Below are 21940 nucleotides of genomic sequence, written 5' to 3' on the forward strand. Positions count from 1 at the left end.
TTTCCACCTAAAAATATTAACAAATTGATAAGAAGTATTGAGCATTGTGATTATTTATACAGTTCATTTGTAAAATGAGCGAATGTACTTTGGGATTCTGGTGTAGGTGTGGTTAATTCAATAACTAACAATTAACACAAAATTACAGATAATAGAATAGATCTTTATTAAACAATATGTACACTAAAACTATGAGAAAAATAGCGAATGCAACTACAAGATACGCGATAGCGAATGCGACTGTAAAAGAATACGCGTATAAATTCGACACGTGGTCGGTAGCGGTTAATGACGCGATAATTAATTTATAATTAATAAGACGCGAGCAACAATTCAATATATACTCAATAATTAGTAGCCTTGATATACTAGTTAATTATTGAGAATATTTAAGCAGAGATTTAGCGGAGCGGTTCAGACTTATATCACACTAGAGATATACTATTTGGAGCGAAGCGGTTGGATGGATAGCTGTGTTTGTGCTGATCGATGTAGATTAGAAATAGAGACGTCGTCTTCTTCCTTCGTGGCTGCTCAGTGGTGACGTGGCAGCATGGCTGCAGTAACGAATTTTCCCATTGGCTTAAAAGCGCGCCAACAGGAAATAGTTAGCCGCCAATTTCTCTGATTGGCCGGCTGGTAGCGGGTTCTCATGCCGACGTGGCACGGTCGTGAGCAAGAAATTGCAGGTGTCGGGCCCAGATAGCGAGTGACCCGGCACTATTCTGACATTCAAGTCAGTAGCGAGTTCGGCTGCTCCCGTACGTAGCGAAAGTACACGGAGCTTTTCAAAATGATTAAGCTCGTGACTGAACATCATTAAAGAATTAATAAATTCAAACAATATGTCAATAATGGGGGCTTTCACCTTATTTATTTACATATGCATTCATTAGGGGCGTGCAATTAGTTCGAACTTACTACTTATTCATATCAAATCGAATCGAACTGTTCAAATTTATTTGAAAATATACGAATAACTCAAAAATTGTCTTTTGAGCGACGAAAAATTGTCATATTTTTTTCTATAATTCAAATTTTTCTAAAAAAGTTATATTTAATTCAATTTGATTCGAACACGAGTTACACACCCCTAGTATTTATATATCCAATTGCAGGTGAAAAAATATGTCAGGATATAATTTTTGATAAAGCAACAAACTTAGGCGGTTATAAAATAAAAACAGTATCTATTGGGCAATTTCCAAATGTGACTTTGGATGAAAAAAAAAATATAATAAAAAATTATTTGAAAATAATTTCGAATAAGAAATTAGCAACATTGTACGGATTAATTCCTTATATTAATGCAACATATTCAGTCCACTTCTTGGATCAAAGTTTTTCCAAAGAAATGATGAATAATGGTTACATTGAAGAGTTAGTCAGAAAAAAGTATGATACCAATGATAAATTTATGCAATTATCGGATACTAACTATCAGTTCACAGATATTATGGAACAATATATTTTATATGAATATTCTATATTGACTAAAAAGTCGAATTATTTGACGGTTATCAGCGAAATCACTAACAATCTACAATTTATTGTTCTATCGATAGTTTTTCTATTATTGATTTTCGTGGTCATATTGATTAATAATACCTTCAGGGTTAGTGAGAGTATTATGGACGTCGTGAGAATGTTGGCTAATATGGGAGTTATGTCTCCAATGGATCGTTTGTCTATGAGAATCATTTACTTCTCCGGATTTCTATTCATATTTATAATAATGCCCGAATTTCAGGGACAAATATCCGCAATGTTGTCAAAACCAATCCGACGTAACGTCGAGTCGCTGAAAGATCTCCGAGACAATAAATACCACGTATATTATCACGGAGCTTTAGAGTTTGATATGATCAATGAAAAGTTATGGGTTACTGATGAGGACAGAAAATATTTACATCCATCGCGTTTACTAGATCTTAAGGAATGCGCATATGAAGCACAGAAAAATTCGACTGTTGCATGCATTGATAAGACACGTTTTCAATTAAATTACGCTTTGCACTTAAAAAACCTACATGTTTCAAAAGATGTCATATTTAGGAAATATTTCGTATACTGGACAAGGAAGGATTGGCCGCTGAAAGAAAGAGTCGATAAAATGGGCGCACTATCGGTGGAAACCGGTTTAGTTCATTATTTTGACGGCAAACTGAACAACGAATATTCGAAAAAGATAAAGAAGATTAATAAAATCAAAGAAAATGAAAAGTATGAACAGATTGACTTTGATAATTTGGTGTTCAGTTACATGATTACTGGGGTGATTTTACTGTGGAGTGTATTCATTTTTGGAATCGAACTGCTCTTTCATAAATATTCAAAACTTCGCAAACAAGTTCTGATAAGGCGACGGTTCGGGAATATAAAGTCATTGAGATCGCAACCGAGAATTGTTTTCTTCCCTGGGCGAATGGTTCTTCTTAATAGCCGCAAGTGATTTTTATCTCGAAACCAACTAACAAATTAGTAGTAAATCCGTAATTAGTATTCACTGATTGGTTGATGTGGATTTGATAATTGCACTTGTTGATATTCAAAAGAGGTGCTATGTGCAAGTTTTGGTGACTAAGTAAATGATAATTTAAACTTTTAAACATCTCAATAAGTATTCATGATGCACAAAAGTCAGCTCCAGATTTTTCCTTAGACGATAAAATTATTTATAAAAAAAATTGATTCAACTTCTTTCTCAAAATCGATATTTGAACCTCCACAAACTTGAAGTTAAATAACGGAATTAAGCTTCAAGAAATAAATCCGTTGCTGAAGAGTTGAGTGAAATAAATGTCGTGTTGTTTGTCATTAACAATTATAAATCTGTGATTTCAATGTATTGAGTGGTTTGATTAATAAATTAATCCTAATTATAAAGTATTCATTGAAAAAAAACTTAATACTAAATATTTTTTTCAATTCGGTCGTTCATAGGCAATGAAGTAGAAACTACTCTGTAAGTATTGAAATCATTTTACATCACATATACATTAATTATCATTATTATAATATTGCAAGCAATTGAACGCTCTACACATAACAAATTTTAGTGCAATTTCTATTTTAAATCAGAAATCTAAACTCCCGAAGCAATTTAGGATTTCTATGACATAATTATTTCAAAAATTGGAAGCATCAGCTGCCTTAGACTTGAAATAATTTCATAATTATCCAAAATGTCCATAAACTTGCAATTTATTTTTTTTACGAGTATTTAGTTGTCTACGATTAAGTGTTTGTACACTTTAGACCTAAAATTGATAATTTGGTCACAAAAATGCTCGAAGATAAGCAAATATCGTGCAAAAATATATTATAATTTTGACGATTTATTTGCAACTACCAGTAATGTATTATCCTACAGTATCTGGTAATTTAAAACTCCTTATCATTAACTCATTAACAACTTCACTACTTTAATTGCTAAGTGAATGGAATAAACGGCATAAAGTAGAAAGAATCGATTTACAATCAATCAATCGTGTAAGCTGGTGGTAAAATTACCATGATTGCTTTCCTTATCACAAAAATCCATGTGGGATTGCATGAGAATTTATAGGAATCGATATAGGAATGTATTGATTTGCGTTAGAATCCATGTAGGAAACTATTTAGGAAACTATTGGTATCTGGATTCCCATGTGGGACCTTGACATAGGAACTTGCATATATTGATTTCTTTGTGGGAAATTAATATAGGAATCTAGATCTTGTATATCGGAAGGATCAGACTGATTACTGATTACCGATTACTGTGCGTGTGTGTTTACTAATTTAACTTATGATCTTGAAGGATCACTTTTAGTGTCATTAAATAATTGTGTTAGATTTATTTTGCGTCTTAGACGCGATGAACATCTATCACAGCACAGGCGTAATTTAGGATGGCTAAAGTTACGGAATCGAAGATTATACCTCATTGCATGTGAATTTTATAAAGAGTTGTGTCTTGGGAGACCTAGTTGATTTAATCATCAACTAAAACTTAGATCTAATGTAATTTCAGGTAGAAATACATTGCGAACGGATATACTTCAGGTCCCTTTTGCACATACAGCTTGCTATCAAAAGTCTTTTATTGTAGTAGGTTGTACTTTTTGGAACTCACGTCCATTTGAGATCACGTCATCAGAATCACTAGATTTATTTCGTCAAAGATGCTTTAATTATTTAATCGATTTAGAAGAATCGAATGAACTATAGATAATAATATCCATGAGCATGGAACTGTTAAAAGTCTGTTGGACTGATTTGAGTTGAGCCTGAGTTTTGAGATGAGTCTGGTTATGTTATAAGTTATAAACTATAAATTACAAATTATAAATTTAAGCTTTTCACTACATGCAATAATTATTTTGTATATGATCGAAAAAAGTTAACCCTTACGATTGAAAATAAAATAAAAATAAATAAATAAACAGATCTATTGGCAGGAAGTTTATTTACTTATAAATTGATTAATTGATGCTCTTTATATCAGTATGTGTGATAAGTTATTGATTTATTAGTTAACTCAAGAAGTATTACATCTTTATAGAAATTACAGATAATTTTAATAAAACTCAAAACTAGAAATCATACAACAGGAACGTACTTCAGGAAAGTTTACAGAAACACATACGATTTCTTATGGTATCTGTATCAAAAACGTGACGTTTTTCGTTAATTTTCCTAATTTGTAGTCCATACAAGATCTTCTCATAGATTTTGACATGGTGCAGATTCCCATGGGAAATCATCGTGCGAATCCACACTTGATTCCCATATAGATTTGAATCCCAAGTTGATTTCCATAGAAATCCATGTGAGAGTCTATACGAGATATATGCTGAATCCCATAGGATACCATATGGAAATCCATCCGAAAATCCCTCGTGGTTTACAGAGGAATCTAGGCTGGATTTTCATATGGATTTTCCGGATCTAATTATTTGTCTGAACTTTGACTTAACACATATTTGCTATACATAAATAATTGTAACAACTATTATCAAATTATCATAGAAAATTTTCACTTCTTGTATGATTGCCATTTAGAGTACTTGCGATATGGATCGTACACTATCAGCCATTGCTGAAAATATATAAGGATTTGTTTCATGTTCAGTAACCGCTAAATGTACAATAGGAGAATTTTCATCGACGATTATTATTTTTTCATTTGTATCATTTATGTTATATTTTAATAAATAAGGTAGATTTTTAATTTGTATCACTTTAATGTATCCTAGAAATCAATAAAAAAATTATTATTATTAATTATTGGAAAAAAAAACAAATTCAATAATTTCGTTACCTGAATTTATACCCAGGAATAAATTATTCCCGTGCGTTATTAATGACGAAAAGTGAGCACCTCTTAATTTGTGCTCTGTAAATTTCCTTCCACTTGCGTGTATTAGTAAATTGATCCCTAATTTACAACACAATCACATTAAAAGAAAATAATAAAGATAATAAGAATTCAAATAGTAGTTTATCTGCGATTGATTATCGGTATCATTGGGAATTTGGATATTTGGGATCTGAATCATCGGGATCTGGATCAGTAATACCTCTGCGTTATCAGGATCTGTGTAATGGACATCCGCTTCGAATAATTACATAAATCATACTGCGCATGCGCAGTAGAGGAATCGAAAAAATCGACGGGTAGGAATTAAGTTTCAGATATTAAAGGATTTTGTTTTAAGTTGTATAAAGTAATAAAATAAAACGAACCATGAATAGCAAAAACAATAGAACCAGCTGAAACTGAAAATTTTTGGTCTTTTATCATCGCAGATGTTAATGGTTTGCCGCCATATGTGTGAGACTGTTGATAATAATTTACGGCGCCTGTTGATAAACTTGAACTTGATATATAGTGCATTTTTAATATTTTGAAAGTATTGACTGAGACTAATTTCGGCTTGAAAAAGAATTATACATTATTATTATAAGCATTGAAGTAACAAATATTTGATATAGTCGTAATACCTGAGCTTGATGTACAAACAAAGTGCAAACAGTGTCACCTTCCAAATCAATTTGAAATTCAAATCGTGATTTTGGTAATTCGGTTGCTTGGTCATAATAATATTCTACTATTTTGCCATTCAATTCGATGAAACAATTGTACATTGTACTTGAACTATAATCATGATAATATGTTTTTTTTTGTATTAGGAAAATTGTCTAGGGTGGGGTTCACTCAGTTTAGATAAGTAAATACATACCATATGTGATCTGCTAAAATTGTTTGCTCCATAACGATTTGGGTTTTTTTCTGTATGTCCCAAAATCGGACAGTTTTATCTTGCGATAACGACATTGCCAACAAAACTTCGTTACCTGTGAAATTGTTGACAAAAAAAAAGTATATATCTCGAATATTATGTACATTGAATCGTTGTATAGATATTTCTAATTTTTAACCCTTCGTCGGTCGCGTGCATTTTCCAGCCGAGTTAGGTCGCATGGTGAGCGTCGCGCCGCCGTGTTAAATTGAACGCACTCTCTAAAACTAAATAAGTGAAAATTTCACTAATTGAAATAGTGATCTTAAAATTCACTACAAAATTAGTGATTTTGAATTAGATTCACTAATTCATTAGTGATTTCCCGGATTCTACAATGATTACTAGTGGCGCCTCGCTTACGGACTTTTTATTCTATCGTTGAATTATCAAATTCAGGGCAAAATTAATTACGATAATTTTTAAATACAACTGAACAGTATTAATTCAAGTAAGTTAATTAAATAAAACCTAATTTAGTTGCTAAATAATACATCTTGTTATTTTTTAATAGCTTTATATTTTTACTCCAACTTTTTTTACCGAACCTGAATCAAAACCATCATTGACAATAGATTCAGGTTATGAGTTATAATTATGATATAAATATTTACCGTATGAAAGTAATTTTAATTGTTAATTTAGTCGATCAAGTTGCTAAAAAAATTTTATAATCAATTACAAATAATAATCATAATAATAATAATATTTTGATACAATATTATTAGCAACGATACAATATTTTTCCAAAAAAATCCTCGTCAACAAGTGAATTAGTACATTTTTGACTAATTCAATCAGTGAAATTTTCACTAATTCTATATGTTGTTTTTTTTACTAATTCAAAAAGTGAATAGTCACTAATTCATAGTCGTATACTTTGGACAATTTAGATTAGTGAATATTCACAAGTAATTAGTGGTTTTTCACTAATTTAGTTTTAGAGAGTAGCAGATCCGAATTACGGTAAATTACGGTAATTGCCGTAATTTACCGTATCCAGCAGAATTACCGTAATTTACGGTAAATTGCGCTAAATTACCGTATTTTACCGTAAGTTACGGTAATTCAGCCGGATACCGTAAATTGCGGTGAATTACGGTAATTTACGGTACTCTCTAAATATGAATTAGTGATTTTTCACTAATTTCAAGTGAATATTCACCAATGGTCAATGCTACAATCGTACCACGCAGAATTAATGAATATTCACTAAATGAATATGTGATAGTGGAATTCACTAATTTGATAAGTGAATATGAGAATCCACTAAATTGAAAAGTGAATATGGGAATCCACTGATTTCATTGGTGAAAAAAAATATTATATTGCGAAAAAAAATACAAGACACTTGTAATTAGATCCGAAATGTGATTAATGTATTAGAATCATTACTTAGAGGAAGTATACATGATTTTGATTGATGAAAAAATCCCGGTGACAGCTGGGCTCGAACCTGCATCCTTCCGATTTAAAGTCTTTGATGCTATCCACTGCGCTGACCTACGCATGTGATCGCGTGAGTGTAAATAGTATATTCGTTATGATCCCAAACAATAACTGATGAAGAAATAAAAAATCCGTGATGTTATGATTGACGTACTCTTCATATAAATATATTATTGTTCTGTACTTCTATTTTTTTTTATTTTGAAAGTTTTTTATTAAAATTTTTAAAAATAGCACCGTAATTATTAATTATATTTATATCTAGTAAAATATTTAATTATTTGCTAGTTTAAGTTACTAGTAAAATTGTGAAATTCATAAATTAAGAAGTGAATAACAGTTTCACTTGTAGAAATTATGAAAATATCGCTAGTTCAGTAGTGAAAATCACTAATTTGCTAGTGAAAATTATAGTACTAAATTTATTAGTGAGAATTCACTAATTTGTTATTTAAATACACTGATTATGAAGTGAATACTGCTTCACTAACGTAATCAATGAAATTTCGACTAATTCATGTTTAGAGAGTAAATTACGATAATTTACCGTAATTCGGATCTGCTAGGTATGAATGCAAAAACTAACCTGAAAAATCAATTCACTTTAATAGTTATACCTATTCCACACGTGGTAAAACAGGCTAAAATAGTGGCGGTGAAGAAACTGGGCAACAGCGCAGTTTGAAAAGGACTCGGACTGGACGGCGGAGCGCCGCTTTCTCATACTCGGTCTCTAATATTAAAATTTGTAAATATTTTCTAAGTGTTTTTATGCTTGTAAAAAGTTAAAATTTTCAAAATAGTTCAAAGAAAGAATTAGACTTTTTTCAAAGCTACTAATTCAAGCAATTTTGAGAAAAAAAAATTTAATTTAAAAAAGGCGGCGCCACGCTCATTACGCGACCGACGAAGGGTTAAATCGATATGTCGAATATTCTATTCGTTATCTCGCAATAATGACTCGATTGTCGACATCAACCATTAAAAATGTTGAATCGGTAAATCTTAATATCGTTTCGATATCTTGAATTATAAAATCGATATATTGAATAACTGAACCGATAAAATGAATTATAATATCGATATATTGAATATTTGGATCAAAATGTTGATTGTCGAAATCGATAAATAAAAATATTGAATCGATAAATCGAAATACCGATTCGATACCTCGAATTTTACAACCGATGTATCGAATATTTGACTCGATATATTGAATGTCGAAATCGATAAATAAACATTGAATCGATGAATCGAAATATCAATTCGATATCTCGAATTATTGAATCGATATGTCGAATATTCGACTCGATATCTCGATTTATCAAAGATGTCAAAGTATTGATTCGACATCTTCAATTATTAAATCGATGTATCGAAATTGTCAATCGATATTTGAACTTATATTAATTATTCATTATTTCAATTAAGAATACAAATAATAATTACTCCCACTCCAAAATTGAACTTGAAACAAGCTTTTTTCATGTCTTCCTCCAAATAAGGTCTTGACTTGAAATTTCGGTTGGGGAGATTCGTAATCTTCAGTCATTTGGAAGAACATAATTAATCCCTGTTTCGTACCAACAGCCAAGAAATCATCTAATTAAAAATTTTAATTACTTATAAACAATTTCTTTAAGAAATCGCGGTTGCAATTTTTTTAATAATTTAAAATTCTTTAATTCAAATATTTCGTTAACTATCAAAAATATCGAAAAAATAACTAAATACTTTTTTGTACCTCATAAAATTTTCTACAAAAAAGCAGTCTATACTTTTTCTCATCAAATTGATATCTGGCCCCAGAGGCTTTAGAACCTCTGCAAGGTCAAAAATTCAAAAATCAAATTTTCGTCTCACAACTTTGAGCCAAAAATTGAAAATTAAAAAATCTCATTACATATCAAAAATATCGAAAAAACAAATCAATACTTTTTTGTAGCTAATTAAATTTTCTACAAAAAAACTTTTTGGTTTTTTTTCCATAAATTCAATAATTCCGCTCTTAGCTCACAATCAAAATCAAAACTTACGCCAAGAATCAACACAAGTGATATCCGGAATCCTTAAAGTATCGGCTCCCGTATCAGTAATTTTTTCTACCTGATTAACACTGGATTCTTCAGTCAAAAACATGTTCCACTTACAAAAAGATCTAAAAGTACGGAACCACATCTTGTTATCCGTAACTTGATCAACATTTTTAATGCAAAAGGACTCCATAGATTTGTGCATTACTTCATGCAAATAATTCTTGTTTATATAAGTACGCGACGATTTTTGCCAATTGTAATTATCAATTAACTTATCGATAATGGTAAAAAAATAATCACTTATCTCTTGGCAGCGTATCAGAACAAACGGATCATCCACTTCCTTGAAAATAAATTCCCATACTTCGGTTGGGAATTCTGCGGTTTCTTGCATCGGTTCGTCGACTTCCATTGCTTCTTTAGCGACTTTAAATATTTTCGGGACGTTTATAACGAAAAATTTATCTAAACTGACTGAGTGATAGCTTACTTACTAAGTATATATCAATCGTTATCACAGTTACTCATTAGAAGCTCGGTAATTATTGAATTGTCAGGAGAGTAGACAAATTATCTTTAGCCATTGTCTGATTACATTAATCTTCATATGAGTAATTGAGTAGAAATAATCATACATATTTTTATGTTGATTGTCCTTCGGCTTCAATTACTCAGTTTATTCTAGTGATAAAGGAAATTTTTGTCCATAATGACAAAAAAATATTGCGAATCGAAAAGTGCTCACCTCAATCGCTCATCTTATTTATAATCATTGCGATTATTTTATGATATTAATTAAGGGGAAGGGGGGGCAAAAGGGGGTAGGGTGGCCAAAACGGGGTACCCTCAAAATTTTATGAAAAAAAAAAATTTTTTTTTTCGTCTAATTAGTATAAATCCTTTTTTGATATAACCTTTTTTGATATAATACGAGTCATTTTTTCACTTCTGTAAAAAATTGATTATTGGTTTTTTTAACTTTTTCAAATGCTCTATTTTAATCCAAATCTATATAATTAACCAAAAAATGATATTTCTATTAAATTAATCATGACTAGGTTATAATACTATGAAATATATTTTTCTTAGAATTTTTGAGTGGTTCATTTTGCCCCAAGTTTCACGTATCGGGCTAAAAATGAGTAAATAATCTAAATTTGTGATAATCAAAAGAAAACAAGAAAAAAAAAATTTTGGTTAATTTTTGAGGTGGGCCTTCTTGCCCCAGGTGGGCCGTCTTGCCCCGGTCTCCCCTAAGTAGACAATTTGACCAATTTTGGTATAATTTAAAGAGGATAGAAATATTTTTATGCAAGTAAAACAGTCGAAAAAAAAGAACCGCTTATACAATACCGTGTGTAAAGAAAGGATACATAGGGGGTGGACAGGCAAAACGGGATCGGACCTTCAAAACTGACGACTGAATGACCCAAAATTTGTTCCAAAAATTTTTCAGTGGGCGCAATCTATTATTGATCATAAAAAATATTTGCAGTGTCTTCTTCTGTGTATTTAAATATTATACAAGTTATTTAGGGGGCGGTGGAGCAAGAAGACCCCTCCAAAAATTTGACCAAAAATTTTTTTTTCAATTTATTTTTTAATTACCATCAATTCGATATATTTGCGCATTTTTAGCCCTACTCTCTTAAAATGAACCAGTGAAATTTCACTGATTTTCCAGTGAAATCCACTGATTCACCAGTGAAATCCACTGATTCAATCAGTGGACTAAGATGATCGCTTGGCTCACTGGTTGAACCAGTTAAATTCACTGGTTAAACCAGTGATACGCCGGTGAACGACATAAATATAAACACAATAGGTTAGATTAATTTTATTTTATTATAAACGTTTATTTAAAAACAAAGTAAACTAAAAGAGTCTTAATAATAATTATATTTAATTAAAAATTATTTTGTAATAAAATAAATAATATTTATTAGGATTTATAAAAATTTAATTTGTTTCCATTTTCAATGGGCTTTTTATATTGTTCAATTTTTAAATTATGTCATTCATTTTTGAGGTTAGCTCCAAGCTATTGAAATTACTCCAAAGTTATTTATTTTTAAACTCTGTAAAAATTGTGTCATATAATTATTATTGTTATATAAAAGTTAGTTAAAATATTACATAAAGATAATCAATAAATATTACTTATTTATTGACATAATAAAACACTTAAATATACTCATGTATGGAATGCTGCTGTACCTGCGCGCTTACATATTTTTAGTTCACTGGTTGAAACCAGTGAGCGCGACGTTCACTGATTCAACCAGTGAAATTCACTGGTTGAATCAGTGGAATTTCACTGGTTCATTTTAAGAGAGTACACATGATACCTGGGACACAAAGGACATTAATTTTTTTTTTAATTTATAAAATATTCAATTTGATTAATTTTTACAGTAGAGATACTTCGTTTCCCAGGAAAACTCAGCTGAAATAATCTGATAGCTCCTGTAAACGCAAAGTTGATGGCCAATAATTATTGATATCGGCTGATGATTACATCTAAAGCAAATCTTGCGCAAAATATTTACTCCTTAATGTTCAGCAAGATGTTAAAGGGGGGGGGGGGAGCGGCTGAGGCAGTCAGGAGTGTTTTATAAATAAGTTAGTGCATCAGCATGATTTGCCGAACAATGAGTAATTCAAAATAAATACCATTGTAATTCAATTTATTGATAATTTCACAGTACAATTACAGAAAGTTAAGAATTACATTTGGTTCTCCTAAAAATTTCAAGTTTTGAATTATTATCAAGCAGAAAAATAAAAATTAATAACAAAGCATTTAGAATAATGGCTGAAAGGTTTCATGTTGACAAACGCTTGATTGACTTGTGTAGTATAGCAGGTTCGGTAAAATGGAAGCAATTCATAAGATAACATTTTCGTTTGTTAGTTCTATTGAAGATGACTATCGGTATGAAATGATTTCATCTTGTGATAATGACTTCAAAAGATTCGACAAAAGCAGTTTCAGATAATCTCAAAATTCATTAGTTTGATTCAACGACATGTACAATAGAAACACGGAACACCAATCGATAAATAAATATGTCATTGCGAAAAAACTCACGCGATATTTAATGGGAATTATAATTGTTGAGTGATGATGGCGATTCGCCTAACGGTAGACGCGATTGTCTCTCTGATCATCAATTTTCTTTTGTCTGACTCTTTCGCACGTTTATCTAAGAAAGTTACTATTTTTTTAATCAAAACTTCGATACCAAAAACGATAATCGCCCAAGCAATCGCGAGTGTCATCGTGATATAAATCAGTTCAAAATCCTCGAGATCGAGTTGATTATGTTTTATCAATTCCTTAATTCGTTCAATTTTTCGTTTTCGTTCCAACAAAATCTTATGAAACTCACGTCTCTCAGCATAATTTAAATGACCAGTTTCGAACAATTTAAGGGCAATCTTATTGATTCTCTCATTTAATAGGAAATGTCTATCAGTCAGGAAGACCCGATATTTATTGGAAAATTCTTCCGAATAGTGTAAGTTCTCGTCAATGTGTTCGAGTTCGGTATAATCAAGTATACAAGCAGCAGAGGAATCGTTTCTAACTTTTGTCAAACAAGCATCTTGAATTTTGTGTCGAAGAATCATATTCCAATAGGGGTCATTAAAATCATCATCCCATCGTCGATTTTCACGCAATTTGTTTGTGATTTCTATAGGACCGAAATACACGCGATAATCATGATCTATCAAGTCCTTCATACTTCGGACATTTCTATGTCCTGGTCTACTCAAGAGAGAAGTCACCTGTCCCTGTAACACCGGATTGAAAATCAGTGCAAATAACGTTGCGCTCATGAAAGTGATAAGCATTGAAAGTCGAAGAATTGGAGTCGATATTCCCATGTCGAGAAGAAACGCTACGAGATCTAAAACGGTCGCACCGAAATCGTACTGGTTGTTGAGAAACATCATTAAAAAAAGAACTAATAGAATAACTGATGACATGATGATTCTTTCCCGAGTGAAAAAACTGTCAATAACTTGATCGAGAGTCGGAACAAAACTTTGTTTTTGTGTCACTATAACGTATCCTCCTTGCTCAAAGTAAGGTATAATATTGTAAAGTTGCTTCATTGAATAGTCAAATGGCACTGGATCGATAAGAGGTAAATTTAAATGTCCACGTAATCTAAACGGATCAGAAGGAGTCACGTTCATAGCTGACAATAAATTTTTAAAGAAAATTTCTGTTTTTCGTAACGCCTTGGGTCCATAGAAGAACACACCAAATTTGTATCCGTTTAGGATCTCTGTTTTGTCAAAAGTTACATTTGAACAAATTTCAGCGTCTGAAACGAAATCGACATACCCGGGTAAAAAAGTTTATATATAATTATATATAATATTATATATAATTATATATGGAAATTGGCCTTATATAATTATATATAATCATATATAGTTATATATAATTATATATAGTTATATATAATTATATATAATTATATATAATTATAGATAGAAATTGGCCTTATATAACCATTTTTATATAGTGGAAACCTTAACATGCAAACCTCTCAATAAGACAATTTATAGATAAATTAAGAAAAATATAGATAGCCCGAACTGGGAATCGAACCCAGACCAATTCGGTATCGCGCCGAGTGCTCTACCAGTTGAGCTATCCGGCACTTTTTTAATAAATTTAAATAAAAACCTAAACATTTAAACAACTAAAACCAGATAATAGTAATATAATGTGTCATTTAAATATGCAAGTAGCAGTAAAACATATTGTGCCTGTTATAGAATCTGAAAATTGCTTGTTGATAAAACTAAAAGATTTGAAAAGTATTTTTCAGCTTGTAAGAGTAGGAGACTATATATGTAAAAGGCCAGATAAAGCAACGAGAGTTTGGTAATTATGTAATTATTTGAATTTAAAATAAAACTGCTGTAAATTTTTATGTAAAATTATGTAAAATAAAACTTTACAAAATTATATATAACCCTACGAAATCACAAAAGTCATTATATATAATTATATATAATTATGTATAATTATATATAATTATACGAAATCACAAAAGTCATTATATATAATCATGTATAATTATATATAATTATACGAAATCACAAAAGTCATTATATATAATTATATATAATTATATATAAATCATATATAATTATATATAAATTATATATAATTATATATAATTATATATAAAGTTTTTTACCCGGGTAATGATAAACATGCGATTAATACACTTTTATAGTAATAACCTCCACCATGACCACACCGAAAGTTGGAATTTCTGACCTGTATAGCGGGAAAAACGTCGTACGCTTTTCGAATGAGATAGCAAATGATTAAACTTTGTACATGTGCAATTTTTTCCACAACAGAGGCAGAAGTTTAAACTTTCAGGTGTAGATCTGGTACAGAATAGTGCACAAACCACCGAGAAAGTTAGCACGTCCTGATCCGCGTGAAGTCAACTTTTCTAGTACATAAATTATCCAAAACTGATCGATTCTTACCGTTAATAAATGACATTCTGTAGAACGTGCACACGTCGCATGGTTTGTCTGGAGTTTCGACTTTCTCCCAGGGTTTAGGCGCTCTATCACCAAAAGGGTTCATGGTGTAGATCATCGTATCGTTGTTAAATTCGTTGGGGCATAAGAAAAATGATGTAGAAATTTCTTTCTCCCAGAGCCATCCCAAGGCTTTTGATGCATCGTCGCACTGGTTCCCGGGAACCAAGAAGGTCGTCGTGATGCTCCAATAATTTACAGAGTAAAAATGTTTTTCGATGTCAGAGATTTTATTTGGGCGACACTAAAAAAAAAAAAATGGTTTTTTAAACGAAAAAATCATGCTTAAATAACACGCTAACTATACACTAGTTACAGAAAGAATATAATGCCATTACTCTAGTTATCATCACTATAATCCCTTTAAAAAAAATCTGTCTATCGGTTGGGTCTGCGGGCCAGTCCCAAAACTTTCCGTTGTTTTCGATCACCTTGAGCTCCAAAACAACGTCCTGAATACATTTTCGAGCTTTTCGAGCTCGGAAATACTTTCCTGTGCCATTGTTTTCGAGAAAAAACGTTTTTTCCATTTATGGTAGAAAAGCTCGAAGAGCTCGAAAATGTATTCACATTAGTGTTTTCGAGCTCGTTGAGCTCGAAAACCGCGGGAAGATTTGGGGCTGGCCCGCAGGGTTAACCGATAGGTCGATTTCTTTTCGTTCTTTCGTCGACGATGTCTTTAGAACGGATTATCCGATTGAGACGGTTGAGGTGGCAATCTGCGCGTTCTATTGAGTTCTAGAGCTGATAAAATTTCGCGAATGATTGTCAAACTCCGTACTTTTATAAATATTATTTTCATCAATACAGAAAGAATAATTAGTGAAACTAACAAATTCCGCTCATAATGAATTAAATTACGTATTCATTACATTTTGAACAAATATAATGATAAATTTTTTAAATAATTCATTCACTTTAAATAGTGTATCATGAATAGGGACGTTGTTTCATAAAAGGGACTTTTACCTTGAATACATTGGGCGATAAAACGAAGCACTCGCTTTTGATAGAATCGCCTGACAGAATGACAGTTGAATACGATGGATACACAATTAAGTTTCGATCATGCCAGTACCTCCACCTCAAATTTTCATCTATTATGATAACAGAAATATTTCTTTCCTTATTGTCTGTGATTCCGCGAAACATTTTATCCAAATCTTTAGTTATGACCACTGGGTTCATTCGATCGGAAAAACACAATTCCAGTAATTTTCTCTGTTCAAAATTAATAATTCAATTAAATAGTCATTTATTGCACACATTATAAAAATTTTAATTACCGTGTGATTTTGTGAAATTGGAATATCGTTTAGTGCTGACGTTGGAGAATCTATGGTTAAGTTGAGGTGGCTTTCAACTGCACTCACAAATAACAGACACAAAATCGTCTCCCCCATTCTCCATATCCATTTCATTATGATTATTTTAAAGTCCTTAAATTTCAAAATATAAAATCAAAATTGTATTGTTGTAATTATTTATTAAACTACTTAGTAACATCAATAAATGGATGCCGGTCAAATACGCGTCGGTTCCCTTTGACTTTTTTGCTGTAACTAACGCAGGACAATAAATAAATGAGTAACATTCTGTTTTGTGATGTTGCATAAAATACGTGTCCATTAGCGATTTGATTGTTTCATGTACGATATTCTGTTTCAAAGCGACCGAGTCGAAATTTCAGGTCGGTTTTGATCGTATTTTTTTTTCTATACATTTCAGACACATATTTAACGATTACAATGGATCTCTACTGTATTAGTATCTATACGATAGGACGCCTGGTTTCATCGTAACTTTACTACTAAAGAGAATTCTACTACTAAAAAAGAATTAATCCAAATGGAATTCGTACCCACGCTCGATAGGTACCTTTAAAGATAGATGTTATTATTGTTATTATTTTAGACCTGGTCTGATCGTATTTATTCTTATGTTTCATCTTACACGGTCAAAACAGGCGTCTTTTTAGGTGGTTAATAAAATATCAGAGTGATTAGAAAATGTTACGATTTGCAAATAAATATTTACTGACCTACGTATTTCATGCAATTTCAATTTCGATATCAAAAGAATTATTAATTGAAAATATTTCAAAATCATACACTGTAAAAAATTCGCGGAGTGAATGCGGATTAAATCCGGAGTGAATGCGGAGTGAATGAATTTTTAATTATTCACTTCCTTCGGAGTGAAATTCACTCCGCAGGGGAGTTTTCGCGGAGTGGATCATTTTTTATTAATTTAATCCCTTCGGAGTGAAATTCACTCCGGAGGGGAGTTTTAAAAATATTATTAATAAAATATAACTCCACTAAGTAAAATCGAAATAAAAATTCACGTATTACAGTACTGATCAACCGATACGCACACACACGCACACACACGCAAATATTTGCACACACCCGAACACACGCACACATGCACACACATACGCATACACCCGAATACACGCACGCACACACGCGCGCGCACACACGCACACACCCGATCAGACACGTGCATACACATACGCGCACACCCTACACACGCACGCACACATTCGCATCAACGCACACACCCGAACACACACACGCACACATTTGCACTCCCGCACGCACACACACCCACACGTGCACACAGACACCCGCACGCACGCACTCACATTCGCACACACGCTGTTTAACTGTTTAATATAAATTAATTTAAATGTTAAAACTCCGGAGTGGAGTGAATTAGGAGTGAAATAAATCCGCATCACTCCGAGATCACTTCGCAAAAAAAAAAACTCCCAATTCACTCCGCATGCGGAGTGATTTTTTTTTAAACTCCGGAACTCCGAGTGGCGGAGTGAATTCGGATTTAATTTCAATTCGGATTCACTCCGGACTTTTTACAGTGTATTAAATCTAATTTTTAAAATTTCACGGCAATAATTGACTGTGCGAATCGCCAGTCTCGAAGACTGAGACCAAAGGTAATTGTTTGGAAGTGGGGTCAACTACATTTTTGGCCATAAAAAATCGAGAAATCAATATTTTCAAATGTTTTTTTTTTAAATTGTTCTATTGCATTTAACGGTGGATTTATGAAAATAAATATATTGATTTCAAAAAATGAAAATATTCATATTTTTATACAATTAAAAGTTCAAAAAAATCATATTTCACTAGTTTTTCATTGAAATTTAATTAATGTTTATGCTATCGAACATTGCAGTAATTATTTTTAAATATTCCTAATCTATAATGGTAAATTCTTAAATCCCCTGTGAAATAGAACAATTTAAAAAAAAAACAATTCGAAAATATTGATTTCTCGATTTCTTATCGTCAAAAATGTGGTTGACCCCACTTCCAAATAATTACCAACAATTAATTCAATTATAATGAAAACCTTCAGACAAACCATCATTTTTCAAGGTTAAAAAAATACTAAATGTTAATAATGACCAAATTTTATTCATCACTCAGTATTTGAATGACTCTCATTTTGATGAGCAAACTCAATCATCAATCATTGACAAAAGCTTTCTCGCTTGGAAATTTTTATTTTACGCTGATCTAGACGAATGTACAGTAAATTTATTTCAACATTTTGAACAATAACATTTGCATTACTGAATTATAGATTTAAATAGAAAATATGTATTTACAATCTAAAAGTGAAACTAAAATAACGCCGATAAAGATTTTATAATATAACTAATTTTGATACTTGTATTTTAACTTTTAAAAAATTGTCATTTTCTTGTAAAAATTTTATAAATACAAATTAAGTATCCCGTGTAAAAAAAATTTGTTCCAAAAAGATTCCAAAAAAGTTCTGCATGTGGAACTTCTAAACATGAGACAGATTAGAACTTCGAATGGAACTTTTTTGGAACGTTAGTCATTTTGATGGTAAATAAAAAGTTTTTATGAGTGAATTTAGAGTCAAAAAAGAACGTTCTTAGAAATTTTTGGAATTTTAAATGGACATTCCAAAAAAAGTTCCATAATCACCACTTTTGGACTTTTTCGAAAGCTAAAAAAGACGTTCTAAAAACATTCAAAAATGGTTCAAAAATCGTTACTTTACAACTTATTATAGAACTAAAGTAGATGTTCCAAAAACATTCCAAAAAAGTTCCGGAATTACCACTTTTGACTTTTTATGGACTAAAAAAGGCGTTCAAAAACTTTCCAAAATCACTTCTTTTGCATCTTTTGTAGAATAAAGACGTTCCAGAAGCTTCCAAAATAGTTAAAAAATCACTACTTTTGTATTTTTTATAGAACTAAAAAAAAAACGTCCATAAAAAATTCCAAAAAAGTTCCAAGAACGTTCTTTTTTTACTCTAAATTCGCTCATAACAACTTTTTTTTACCATCAAAATTACTAACGTTCCAAAAAAGTTCCATTCGAAGTTCTGATCTGTCTCATGTTTAGAAGTTCCATATGCGGAACTTTTTTGGAATCTTTTTGGAACGAATTTTTTTTACACGGGATGTTTGTCATCATATTTGTATTCGAAAATTTATACACTGATAGAAAATTTATATTGACTCAAGAAATGTTTTCTTGAGCCAAGAATTTATTTCTGAAGAAAACCAATTGTCTTGCTTCAAGAAATTCTTGTCTTGATTTAGATTTTCTTGGCTCTATAGATTTTGTATCTTCGATGAATAACTCTCGTGTCTTGACCCGAAACTATAATATCTTCAATCGATACTATCGAATTCTTCAAGCAAGACCACTTGTCTTCAACTAAAAATGTCGTATTATTATTTTAATAACTTTAAATTTTTGGTTCAAGTAATAATTCCTTGATAGAAGATGTTTTGAAAGTAATGAAAAAAAAAATTTTTTTAAAAATAAATTTCTACTTTAACATATCTGAAGTAAATAAATGTAGTCCTAAAAAATCACTAAAACTTTTCAATTTTAAAATAAAAAAAAAGTTTTTTTTCAAGCTGAGTAAATTAATATCTTGATTTAAAAACCGCGCCACTCTCGAAACGAGTCAGTAATGTCTTGAACCTACATTTTGCCTATCTTAATTCAAGGGCAAGAAATTCTTGAACGAAATATGTCAGAATTTTGTTTCAAAACAAAAAAGGCTGCATCAAAAAATCAAATTCTCAAACAAAGAACTTCTTTCTCTATCCGAGAATTTCAACTTTTTGGTTCAAGGACTTATTTCTTGAATTAAAACAATTGAAAATTTTAAAACAAGAACCACATTTTGAAGAAAAAATTTTTCTTGAATCAAGATAGTTTTTCTATCAGTGTAGCTTTGCAGCAGTACTTGAAAATTATTTAATTTTCGATCAATTTTTTTATAGCATTCAATAATATTAATTATCATCCTTGATAGTAAATATTATCATCCTGATAGTAAATATTACCATCCTGATCGTAACTGTTATTATCCTGACGGTAACTGTTACCATCCTGATATTGTTAATTCGATTAAAAAAATTATAACACTAACTACTTTTGCACTTAAAAACGTTCCAATTATTCTAGATGATTGGAATTAAAAAATTTAGTATAATAAATACAATTACCTAATTTTCTCCGTGTAGGGGGTACCTCATTTTCCCGCAAAGAATGAACAGTTTTTTTACGGAAGCTGAAAATGTTTTCTATTTACTTCAAATATTATAAAGAAAAAAAATTTAGCGCTTTTAAGTCCCCGAAAACTTACCAGTAATTTCTCAACTACCCCTTTTGGCCCCCAGCAACCGATGAATAAATAATTCATTGCAAAACAACTATACTGCACTCAATGACACTCACGAACAAAAAATACCAAACAGCTCTTTATATAAACGTCACTACATTTTTTTTTAATGACTCAAATTTCTTCGTTGATCATTAGTAAATTGTTACTATTTTTAGTACATTATCAAATATAATCAATAGACTGATGCTCGGTCAGAACGGGTCTATGCTCATTGACTTTACTCTCGTCACTAACGCAATGGTATCAATAAACAAATGATGTTACCACTTACGTGGTTGCAAAGGATACGTGGCCACTTGTCATTCGATTGTTGCATGTGTTACCAATTAGTACAATGCACATACACTCATTCTACCTTTACAATTAATAACCACTCCTGACTATTGCTGCGTTGCGCAAAATCGATTCACAGAAAATTATACTTTTTTCAAATAAAAAATTTGTCCGAAACATTTTCAGTCATTTCGAAAACGTTTTAACTCTAAGGAATACTGTCCTTTGCAACACGAAAGTATTTTTGAGCCTAAAATATGTAGCTTTGTATCTTGAGTTTTGACTGAAATGCGGTACCGACAGTTTTAAGGCTCTTCTAGAAGTTGACAGCATTCTTTGACAGATCTGCTGGAGCTTTATCAGATTTAATATGAAAATTTTAGAATATCAAGTAGTGTCGGCTGCAAGACATTTTATAAGCTAAAAAAGATAAACGATGTAGTTGGGTGTCACAATGTCCATAATAATAGTAACACAGCACGGCAATCGATAAATGAATAAGTCATGGCAAAACAACTCACGCGATAAATTATTGGAAATTCCAATTGCTGAGTGACAATTGTGATTTGATTAGCTGTAGACAAGATTCGCCT

At 31.3% G+C, this 21940-nt stretch overlaps 2 protein-coding genes across 2 annotated transcripts; both read right to left on the bottom strand.

The window, feature by feature from the left end:
• Positions 1-4446: 4446 nt before the first annotated feature.
• Positions 4447-10259, bottom strand: LOC130674381 (uncharacterized). Its single transcript, XM_057479694.1, has 7 exons — positions 9773-10259; positions 9186-9338; positions 6228-6342; positions 5989-6142; positions 5731-5920; positions 5306-5422; positions 4447-5236 (listed from the first exon to the last, which is right to left on the bottom strand). The coding sequence occupies exons 1-7, from the start codon at positions 10182-10184 to the stop codon at positions 5043-5045; spliced, it is 1335 nt and encodes a 444-aa protein (XP_057335677.1). The 5' UTR covers positions 10185-10259; the 3' UTR covers positions 4447-5042.
• Positions 10260-12514: 2255 nt separating this feature from the next.
• On the bottom strand, positions 12515-21289 carry LOC130674538 (uncharacterized). Its single transcript, XM_057479890.1, has 6 exons — positions 21036-21289; positions 20896-20960; positions 16645-16797; positions 16328-16579; positions 15302-15602; positions 12515-14109 (listed from the first exon to the last, which is right to left on the bottom strand). The coding sequence occupies exons 3-6, from the start codon at positions 16777-16779 to the stop codon at positions 12881-12883; spliced, it is 1917 nt and encodes a 638-aa protein (XP_057335873.1). The 5' UTR covers positions 16780-16797; positions 20896-20960; positions 21036-21289; the 3' UTR covers positions 12515-12880.
• Between the last annotated feature and the right edge of the window lie 651 nt (positions 21290-21940).

Source organism: Microplitis mediator, chromosome 9 (assembly GCF_029852145.1).
Source record: "Microplitis mediator isolate UGA2020A chromosome 9, iyMicMedi2.1, whole genome shotgun sequence".
NCBI lineage: Eukaryota > Metazoa > Arthropoda > Insecta > Hymenoptera > Braconidae > Microplitis > Microplitis mediator.

Bases quoted from the DNA above. Each gene is read 5' to 3' on its own strand.
- LOC130674381 (XM_057479694.1), bottom strand. From the start codon at position 10,184: ATGGAAGTCGACGAACCGATGCAAGAAACCGCAGAATTCCCAACCGAA. The intron at 5,423-5,730 runs GTTCGTTTTATT...GTTGTAAATTAG, and splicing joins TATTGTTTTTGCTATTCATG to GGATCAATTTACTAATACAC. The intron at 5,237-5,305 runs GTAACGAAATTA...ATTGATTTCTAG, and splicing joins ATTCCTGGGTATAAATTCAG to GATACATTAAAGTGATACAA.
- LOC130674538 (XM_057479890.1), bottom strand. From the start codon at position 16,779: ATGAAATGGATATGGAGAATGGGGGAGACGATTTTGTGTCTGTTATTT. The intron at 15,603-16,327 runs GTAAAAGTCCCT...TTTTTTTTTTAG, and splicing joins TATCGCCCAATGTATTCAAG to TGTCGCCCAAATAAAATCTC. The intron at 14,110-15,301 runs GTAAGAATCGAT...ATTTCGTTTCAG, and splicing joins CAGAATGTCATTTATTAACG to ACGCTGAAATTTGTTCAAAT.